At 48.0% G+C, this 10,698-nt stretch overlaps 1 protein-coding gene across 1 annotated transcript; it reads left to right on the top strand.

Annotated features, from left to right (window-relative positions):
• The first annotated feature begins 4,839 nt into the window (after positions 1 to 4,839).
• Positions 4,840 to 6,438, top strand: LOC147977899 (putative E3 ubiquitin-protein ligase SINA-like 6). The gene is made up of 2 exons (XM_087516476.1): positions 4,840 to 5,039; positions 5,699 to 6,438. Exons 1-2 carry the CDS (start codon positions 4,866 to 4,868, stop codon positions 6,422 to 6,424), a joined length of 900 nt encoding a protein of 299 aa, XP_087372602.1. The 5' UTR covers positions 4,840 to 4,865; the 3' UTR covers positions 6,425 to 6,438.
• The last annotated feature ends 4,260 nt before the right edge of the window (positions 6,439 to 10,698 follow it).

The raw sequence follows: 10,698 nt of genomic DNA on the forward strand, positions 1-10,698 counted from the left end.
GAGCGGCAAGTAAAGATGTGCTCGAATAAACCCCAATGCGGTTGATAGCCCAAGAAGTTTTCACACACAGAGATGTACGCAACGAGATATGTGATTGTGTTGGGGGAGAAGTGATGAAGTTGGGCACCAAAAAGTTCAAGAAACCCCGAAAAGGATGTGGAGGCAGAGTGAAACCGCGGTTGACATGGGTGGCAAGGAGGACGCACTCACCCTCCTGCGGCCGAGGCTAGGTCTCTTTCCCCGGCAACCTCCAAGACCTGTGGGCAATCAAGACTCCATTGGACAGGTCCTCCAAGTCTTCTTTCTGGATCATGGATTGAATCCAGTCCCCCTGGATCCAACCAGGCGGCAAACTGGACCTCGACGACGACCCCCGACTCGTCTTCTTGCCCTTTGCCGCCGCCGCCTTCTTCGAGCGCTCCAGGGCCGCCGTCTTGTCCTTACCCATGGATACGGAGTACGCGCGGGCGAGCGGAGACGACGAAGATGGCGGAGAGCTCGGTGGAGAAGTAGAGGAGGAAGGGGACGATTGGGAGGCACTATGCGTTACATCGGCCCGAGCGCTATTTATGAGACCACTTCCGAGTGGCTGACGAGTGGGCCCGAGCGATCTTATCATATCCCGCAGCAGGTGCTCGCCCGATACGTGGCGGAAAAGGCGGCGTGAAGATCGAGGTGCCCCCATCTATCCACTCCGATTACTGCGGTGCGCTCCATCCCGCGTGCTTCCCCGAAATTTCGAATCACGTGAAATCTGGGAACGGAAAAGCAACCAATCGAGTTGAGGATTACGTACCATAACTCACTCAAAGTTATCAACATAACTCACTCGACGACCTCTGAATTGATCAAGGCGACTGAAACTAAGCTGAAGCCCCAGCATGACTCCCTGATTCCGATGAAATGCCTCCGAGGCGTGGAATCGAGTCGGAACCGACTTCAACTCTCTTTTCAGTCGGACCTCAATCCATTCGAGGGCTAATGACGATGTCATTAACCTAGGGTAGGGTCATAGGCCTGACCTAGACGCCCTACCCAAGGTCACTACCCTAGAGTCAAGAACATTCAAAGTACAACAAAGGATACCGACTGAAGTAACCTTGGAGTGCAATCCACTCGACCAATTATCTCACTCGGATACCCCAATTCCATTCGACCAAGAAGAAGTCACTCGACCATACAAGAAATCACTCGGAGTACAGAAGAGCCACTCAAGATGGCAACGGTCAGGCGTTCACTCCGCAATCTTTAAGATCATTTATATCTCTTTATAGCTGGCGTTATCAGTAAAGCGCTATCTTAATGTACATTGAACCCTGTGTAACGGGCGATGACTAGGGTGCTGGCGCACTCTATATAAGCCACCCTCCACCTCTGGCACAAGGGTTCGCACCCCCTGTAACTTTCACACATATATACTCCAGTAGATCAAGCCTCCGGGCACTGAGACGTAGGGCTGTTACTTCCTCCGAGAAAGGCCTGAACTCGTAAACCTTGTGTGCATAACTTCACCATAGCTAGGACCTTGTCTCCTTCTACGTACCCCCTATTCTATTGTCAGACTTTCTCCCACGACACCCCCACCCTTGTGGTCCCCTCGTGACTCCACTGACCTATTTCTTCCGCCTATATATTCTCAAATATCCCAAAACCAACCGGGGGAGCCACGAAACCACTTTTCCACTGCCACAATGTTCTGTACCCGTGAGATCCCATCTAGGGGCCTTTTTCGGCATCCTGCCGGAGGGGGATTCGATCACGGTGGGATTCTACATCAACACCATTGCCTCTTCGATGAAGCGTGAGTATTTTACCACAGACCTACGGGTCCATAGCTAGTGGCTAGATGGCTTCTTCTCTCTGTTTGATCCTCAATACAAAGTTCTCCTCGATGTTCTTGGAGATCTATTCGATGTAATACACTTTCACGGTGTGTTTGCCGAGATCCGATGAATTGTGGATTTATGATGAGCTTATCTATGAATATTATTTAAATCTCCCCTGAATTCTTTCATGCATGATTTGATATCTTTGCAAGTCTCTTCGAACTATCGATTTGGTTTGGCCAACTAGATTGGTTTTTCTTGCAATGGGAGAAGTGCTTAGCTTTGGGTTCAATCTTGCGGTGCTCAATCCTAGTGACAGAAGGGGAACCGACACGCATCGTATTGTTGCCATTGAGGATAACAAGATAGGGTTTTCATCATATTGCTTGAGTTTATCCCGCTACATCATGTCATCTTACTTAATGCGTTACTCTGTTCTTATGAACTTAATACTCTAGATGCAGGCATGAGTCGGTCGATGTGTGGAATAAGAGGAATATATGCAGAATCGTTTCGGTCTACTTGACACGGACATGATGCTTATATTCATGATCATTGCCTTAGATATCGTCATAACTTTGCGCTTTTCTATCAATTGCTCAACAGTAATTTCTTCACCCACCCAATTATTTTCTATCTTGAGAGAAGCCTCTAGTGAAACCTATGCCCCCTGGGTCTATTTTCCATCATATAAGTTTCCAATCTACAATTCTAGTTTCCTATTTACTTTCTTCGCAATCGTTTACTTTCCGATCTATAAACCAAAAATACCAAAAATATTACTTTACCGTTTATCCATCTATATCAGATCCCACTTTGCAAATAACCGTGAAGGGATTGACAACTCCTTTATCGTGTTGGGTGCAAGTCGTTGGTGTTTGTTTGTGCAGGTATTCGGTGGATTGTTGCGTTGTCTCCTACTGGATTGATACCTTGGTTCTCAAAAGCTGAGGGAAATACTTACTCTACTTTGCTGCATCACCCTTTTCTCTTTAATGGAAAAACCAACGCAAGCTCAAGAGGTAGCAATGACCCACACAGACGACGAGGTTCTTCAAAAGCAACGCCTTCAGGAAGGGAGCAACGCTCAACCGTCGTCGTCACCAAATCTGACCATCTGACGCCAAGATCTAGGTTTTCACCCTGAAGAATTAGTCTGAGCATATTCGAGCAATGCCTTTGACAAGGTAACGACGTAAAACATCGCCATTGCCAAGTGTACCCAACTCGGGTCAGACATAGGTTTTCACCCCGGAGCTCGAGAACGGGTGCTTGAGTAGCACCACTTTCGAAGTCACTAATGTGTTGTCGCCACCACTTTTCCTCAATCCCAGCAACTATATGCGATGGAGCTGCACAATCATCCCTTTGTGTCAATTCATCGTCCTTTCGGGATGGAACTCTCTCTTTGTTGAAGTCAACCACTGAATCTGTAGCACATCTCTTTGTCGAAGTCAACCACTGAATCTGTAAAGATGGAACTCTCCCAAAGAATTTTCGGGATGTCGGTTTTATATCCATGCTGAATTGTTGGTGTTTAACCTTCGAACTATAGAGAAAGCGCGAGCTAGTGAAAGTTAATAAATCTTTCAATGCTGATGTTGATGATGGTTAACGAAAATGAGATGTGCCAAAACTTTATTGAAACGGTCCTACAACAAGTATACATATTGAAGAAAGTGAAGGGGTAAAAAGTAACATCTATGAATCTGAAAGTGTCTCTAATTGATCCCAAAACCTAAAAGCCCATGAAGCCAGGCCGAAAACTTCAATTCCAAAACAGTTTTGAAATTAAGGAGGCTACATTCTAATCGATTCCCAAAACCTAAAAACTCGTAAAACAATTTGACCTGCATTTCCCCCGTGTAGTGCATCCATACGAACATTCCACTTCATAATATGAAATTCATAAATTGGACTCCAGCTTGACATTAAAGGAAACTTCCAGCTTCTTAATTTGAGATAATCATTCAAACATAGCTTAAACAAAATACCTCCCAAGCATAACAATATTAAAATTAAGCATAGCACTAAAAATAATTCAACACAAAGCCTAACTATAAACATAAGCTTAGCTTAACTTTTTCACTGACACCTTATGTCTCATTATAGGAGGAGGAGCAAGAGAAGATGATGACGTTGTCGGCCGTCGTCCTCATCCTCCCCGGGAATTCCTTTCCTACCGATGCTGCCTCCTCGCCGGTAGTGATGCCCCCCCTCCCACCCGAACTCGTCGCGGTCTTCCAACTCCTTAATTGTGTGTAGTCGATATTTTTGACAAGTATTTTAAGAAATGACTAAGAGATTAAAAGGGAATTCGAGGCATCTTTGATAGAGCAGTGGAGGCGAAGGAGATGGAGCGCCGCAATCTAGTGGATCTGTGATGGATTCGTGGGCGAGGTTACAAAACTCATGGTGACAACGCAGGTTATTTGTGAGTTCTGCTTCAGTGCTCTCTCATAGTGACTTCATCATTGGAAGTTGGAATGACAACCCAAGGTGATTCGGGCTTGGTAGTGTGCCCCCAGTATAGGGACTTTAGTGGAAACACTAGGTATCATGCGTTTGTACCTATTAATGGTGATCTTTGCGCATTGTTTCCTTGTTATAAGTACTGCCCGAAGATTGCACGAAAATCATTTTTGGGCGAAAATCCGTGGTCTAATCCTGTGCAGTTGGATTCAACGACGATGACGACCACACGTCTTTTTTTTCCAGAGGTGTCGTTATCTGAGAACGTTGCTCGCAAATAACTGCTCGAGCACCAAAACACCATGTTCTCTCACGTAAAAAAAAACACCATGTCTCCCTCTTTTCTCTTTTTATTATTTGTTTGAGCGGGTCTCCCTCTTTTCTCAACTGACCAGTTTTTTTAAGAAGATCTCAACTGTTTTTTTTTAGGTGAAGAAGATCTCAACTGACCAGTTTAGACGCTGCCTCTTTTTTGTAGTCAACTATAAGCCACAACAGCCCACGTGAGGAGCCGGCCCATAAGCGCTCTCCGGCTGCTTGCCTCCTCCGAGGCTCCAACCCCAGCCGATGTCGAGCGACGGAATCGAGGCGACGAGCACGAGGTCCACGGAGGAACCGATGATGGAGACGAAGAGGAGGAGAACGGGGAAGGAGGGGTCCGTCGCCGGCGACGGCACCATCGCTCTCGAGGCGCTGGACTGCACCGTCTGCTACCACCCGCTCAGGCCTCCCGTCTTCCAGGTCATCCACGCCATCTGCCTTTGCCCTAATCTATTCTAAATTGACCTCGCCTAGATCCAACGACGCCTTAGGTATTTGGGTTGCCATGTTCTTCCTAGGGTTCCCCTTTTTCAACACTCTAAAAAGGGCACCATACAAGTTCCTATACAACTCGTGAGCATAGATCGCCCAGTTAAAATCGAATTATGGAACATCGTAGCATTGGGGAATTGGATGGCATGTTTCTTTTTATTAATTTCGACAAAGGGTTCTCTCTATGGTTTTCTTTTTTCTTTTAGCAAAAACGCCTAGAAGTTCAGGTAGAGATATTGTTAGACATGGAGGTGAGGGTATAAAATCAAACTGACGGTGATTTTGCTACACCCCAACTCGACGCATCCATGCAAGAAACTATGGCAACCCAAACACTGTAACACCCTACGCACCATGAGATATTATGTTTTGTCAAACACTTCTACGTGATTGTGTTATTGTTCCATTGACGCTTATCAAAGTCATCCTTTGACCAACACCAGTTTTTCTTAGGAATACTTGAAAACATGTACGCTGCTTAATTATGCAAATGTTTTTACCACATGCATGTATCAGCCATAGGTTTCTCACAAGCAAAATCTAATGTCAATTAAAGCGTGGTGCATTTGTTTTGTGATACAATGCAGTGTGCGGTTGGGCATGTGATCTGTTCGTCTTGCCACGACAAGCTCAAGAACAAGAACAAGTGCCACGCTTGTGCCACCACCGGAGGCTACAACCGTTGCATAGCGATCGACCACATCCTGGAGTCTGTCCAGGCCCCTTGCTCCAACTCCATATACGGTTGCACCGTCAAGACGCGTTACCTCGAGCGACAGGAACACGAGAAGTCATGCGCACTTGCACCGTGCTTCTGCCCCGAAGCTGGTTGCGGTTTCGCCGGCTTGACCACCCAGCTCCTTCACCATCTCACTGACGATCACAATATACCAGTTACAGAGTTTCCATCCGGATGGTGTCTCACCCTCGAGATACAACAGAGTATGCGGGTTCTCCACATGAAAGAAGAAGAAGGCGGCCCCATGTTCCTAGCTAAGTTCACACCAGTGCTGCCTTTTGGCAATGTTGTCTCCATCTTGTGCGTTGATCCTCATGCCGTGCCGGGGGAGCGCAAGTTTAGGTGTGAGGTTGATTTCTACTGCAACACCCTGGGTTTGCGTCAGCTTTCAAATTTCCAGATTGTAAGCACCAGTCTTTCAGATGGCTTCCCAGCGGAGCTTGGCAGCAACCCATTTCTTGTGCCAACAGGTTCTTCTAACTCTCCCACTACCAGCAGCAGCCTCACCATCCGCATTGCAAAGATAATCCATGACAGGCCAATAAGTGACTGGCGTTGGAAATCAAGATCGTAGCCTGATACTGGAGACTTGCTCACAAAGACGTGTTAGAAGTTTTGTCTTTATCCTAGAGGCCGCAACTAAATTAAACTTTGTGATATATTCGTCTTGTACATCTTCAGCAGAGAGGTTCTGTTTTACTAGGAATATGGTGCCTTCGTGCTTTCTTCTTTACTTGGTCAGTTCTTGTGAACTATGCAATGCATTGGTCTTGCTGATTGCACTTTATGATGGGACTGTCCATAGGGCATTTGTTGAACTTTAATGCTGTCACACCTTTTCGTTTATCTAGTTTTTCCTATAAAGCAGCGCTAATATTTGTGTTTGTCCATGAACGCTCCCTTGTGGTTGTGCCTTAGGCATTACTCATAAACCATGTCATCATGATCAGGTACCTTGCTCCCACTCCATGTACGGGTGCACCATCAAGACACGTTACGTCAAGGGAGCGGATCACGAGAATTCATGCACATGTGCGCGGTGCTTCTGCTTAGAAGACTGCGGCTTTGCTGCCCCAACTCCCATGTTCCTGCAACATCTCAACGACAAGCATAATTGCCCATCATCTGAGTTTGAGTACGGGCATCGTTCCATCCTGCTGATCCAGGACGAAATGCATGTTCACCACAGCCGAGACGGTGGCCGCCTGTTCCTGGTAAAATTCACACCAGTGCTGCCTTTTGGCAATGTCGCCTCGATCTTGTGTATTGATCCTCAACCCGCTGATTGGAAGCGCAGGTTCAGTTGTCTGGTTGGTTTCAACTGCAACACCATTGGCTGATATCCGTATTCTATTTTTCATCCCAGGAGTACCCATCTGTTTTTTTGGAAAATAAGGAAGACCCCGGACTCTGCATCTGGACGATGCATGCAGCCATTTTACTAATTATTCACAAAGATCTTACAATATAATGCATCAGTAAGTCTGAAGCCACCATCTTGGCAATATTTCTCGCTACTCCCATCCACTTGATGAAGGGTGCCGATTGGCCGAGCCGAATACCAAACAGACATCGAACTAAGGCCTATCATAAAAAATCAGAGGCCCAACCAAGCCATTGCCCGATCTTGGACACACACCGGTATGGAGCACTCTCAGATGTTGCCGCCGTCATCTTCCACAGATTCATCTTCAGAATAGTTACTAACACATCGACATTGTCAGGCCCGATCCATCACCTGCTCCGGCCACCGACCGAAGACCAGGTTTTCACCTGGATCTGTCCCAAGAACATCCAACTGACAACCTGTGCACCGACCAGACCGCCTTCAAAGCCCTAGATCTGGCCGCCCAGATCCGGCGACCATCTGCAGCAGCACTGCCACCATGGGCACCTTGGCACACCGGCCACTGCCTGTGTGTGCACCACTGGAGCCTGGGAGGAGGGCAGGCAACCCACCTCGCCAAACCGCGAGAGGCACCAAGAGGTCCACGAGCTCGTCACCGTCTCTGATCCGAACCAATCTGGAGCCAAAGGCACCAGATCGCCGGCGTAGATCCGCCTTGGACAGGGACAACACCACGCCATGCCGCCGCCGGAAGTTCGAACTTCAACTGCCGCTACCTTCCTGGGCCGCCGTCCTGAGATCCAGGCCGGACGTCGCTGCCACCACCAGCCACGTCCCGCCACCGCCGCACCGCCAGCCATAGGATCCATGGCTGCCGTGACCGCGCGGACGCGCCAAGGGGTCAGCACCACCCGATCTTCCACGTCGCCCTGCATCTCCGCCGCCTCCGCCCATCGCTGCGCCGCCACGTTGTGGCGTCGCCGGAGGTGAGCCGCCGCCCCGCCGCGACCCAGATCCGAGAGACGCGCTTCGACGCTATTGGGCGACCCGCCTCACTCGATCCTGACGCGGGAGGGAAAAAGACCTCCGCCACCGACGTCGGCCGCCCGGGGGCTTCCTCCAACGGCGACGGAGGGGAGTACACGGATGGGACATGCCCGGCGGCTGCACTTGACAGAGAGAGAGAGGTGCGGGTGCATGGCCGTTAGTTAGGTAACTTCCTTGCCATCTCCACGTCCATGGGGACACGACCGTTAGTTACTCACTTAGCCAGCTCCACGTCCAGTGGGGCCCAGCTGGTCTCTTCGCCGTCTTCCTTTGCCCTTTGGGACCTTTGCCATCTGTTGGCGGACGACAAAGAACTGGCTGATGGCAGATCATATCTTTGCCATCAGCCAGTTCTTTGCCGTCTGCTTATTGCAAGCGGACGGCAAATATCTTGTGTGTCGTCCACTAGCAGACGGCAAAGAACTGGCCGATTGGAAATTCTCTGATTCCTGTAGTGATAGCTTATGTAGCTCAGGTATAATCTATAGTAATGGGGTCACAACCTCAACGATGGCCTCACTCCGAGAGGTAGTGATTGCAAAAGGTAGGGGCGGCGGGAATGGTGTGACACGAGAAGAGAAACATCCATAGAGGCATGCACCCCCTTGTTCGTGGAGTGAACCTGAAGCATCACAGCTAATCCCACAACCAGGCCATGCATGAGGTGTCTTCTTGAATGTCATGTCGCCAAAGTGGCAATGGCACGCGGCGCAGAAGAACTAGGTGTTGTGTCTGGGACGGGTGCCGCAAGAGTTGGTCGCCAAGAAGGGAGGGGCGTCTAGGGGATGACGACAACATGGATCCCAGTATTCGCTCCATCTGGGTTGACGCGAGAGTAGCGATCACTGCGTCTACGGTGGACATAACTTGAGGAGGCAACCTGTGATCCACCTCAAGGATCGTCCGCATGGGTGCCGTCAGCTGGCTAGAGAACTGATACATATCCATCGTATATATTTTCCAAATACTTTTGGTCTTGTTTTGGAGTCTAATTTGCAAAATTTGGACGGAACTAACTCGGACTCGCGTTGTTATCAGCGGAACTACCATGGTGTTGTTTTGGTGGAGAAATAAATTTTCTTGGAATCGGGCGAAACTTTGTGGAGATTTTTTATTGAATAAATAAAAATACTGGAATGAAGATACACCGAGGGGGGCACCAGTTGCTCACAAGGCAACATGGCGCATCTACCCCCCTAGGGCGTGCCTTGATGCCTTGTGGGTCCCATAGGCGGTCGTCTGACCTAATTCCAAGGCTATAATTTCCATTACCCCGAGAAAAAAATAAGAGAAGAAGTTTCATTGTGTTTTATGACACGAAGCCACCACCACCTCCTGTTCTTCATCGGGAGGACTGATCTGGAGTCCGTTTAGGGATCCAGAGAGGTGGATTTGTCTTCATCATCGTCAACTCTTCTTCACCAAAAATTTCATGATGCTCACTACCGGGAGTGAGTAATTCCTTCATAGGCTTCCTAGATGGTGATGGAGTTGGAGGATATTTTTCATGTAATTGGGTCAATTTGTTGCTATGACTTTGCTATGCTTAAGGCTTGTCAGTAGGGCCCTAGTGCCATGTGATTTCTGATCTGAACCCTCAATGTTTTCATCAATATATTTGAGTTCTTGATCATGTTTTGCAAGTTGCATGATCCTATTATGTGTTATGGTCCGTAGTCCCCAAGGTGACAATAAATGGGATTTACTTCGGTGATGACCGTAGTATGAGGAGTTCCGGTTCTCGATTAAAAGAAGGCCTTAATATCCCTTAGATTTCCTTATGGACCCCACTGCCACGGGAGCAGAGGAAAAAAAGATGTCATTCAAGGACTTACTATAAGCACTCGTATGACTATACACGGAATTCATGCCTACATTGAATTGATGAACTGGAGCTATTGTGTATCGCTCTAGGTTGTGACTATTACATGATGAATATTATCCAACACAACCATCCATCGCCGATCTAATGCCTACGCTTTTTCTCATATTGATCATTGCTAAGTTACTAAACACTACTAAAAATTGCTACTGCTACTACCACCAAACTATATCATATTGATCTTTGCTAAGTTACAATTACTACAAAACTGCTACTGCCACTGTCACCACTGCCACCAAACTATCATACTACCATGCTACTAAACACTTCACTGTAGATATTTAATTCCCCATGTGTGGTTGAAGTGACAACTCAACTGCTAAAGCTTAGAAATATTCTTTGGCTCCCTTTGGGTCGAAGCAATAAATTTGGGTGAAATACTACCCTCAAAGACTATTGCGATCCCCTATACTTATGGGTTATCAAGGTCGTGCTAGTGTTGCGAGGGGCCACGAGATGTGGTGGGACAAGAGAGGCCACTGCCTTGAGCTTGAGCTTGGGGACGAGTGTGTAGTGCACCATCCACCCACCAACGGCATGGTCCGACCTGCGGAATGTGGGAGCAGCTATG

The sequence above is a fragment of the Triticum urartu genome, chromosome 3A (assembly GCF_056163025.1).
Source record: "Triticum urartu cultivar PI428250 chromosome 3A, HENAU_Tu73, whole genome shotgun sequence".
Classification (NCBI taxonomy): domain Eukaryota; kingdom Viridiplantae; phylum Streptophyta; class Magnoliopsida; order Poales; family Poaceae; genus Triticum; species Triticum urartu.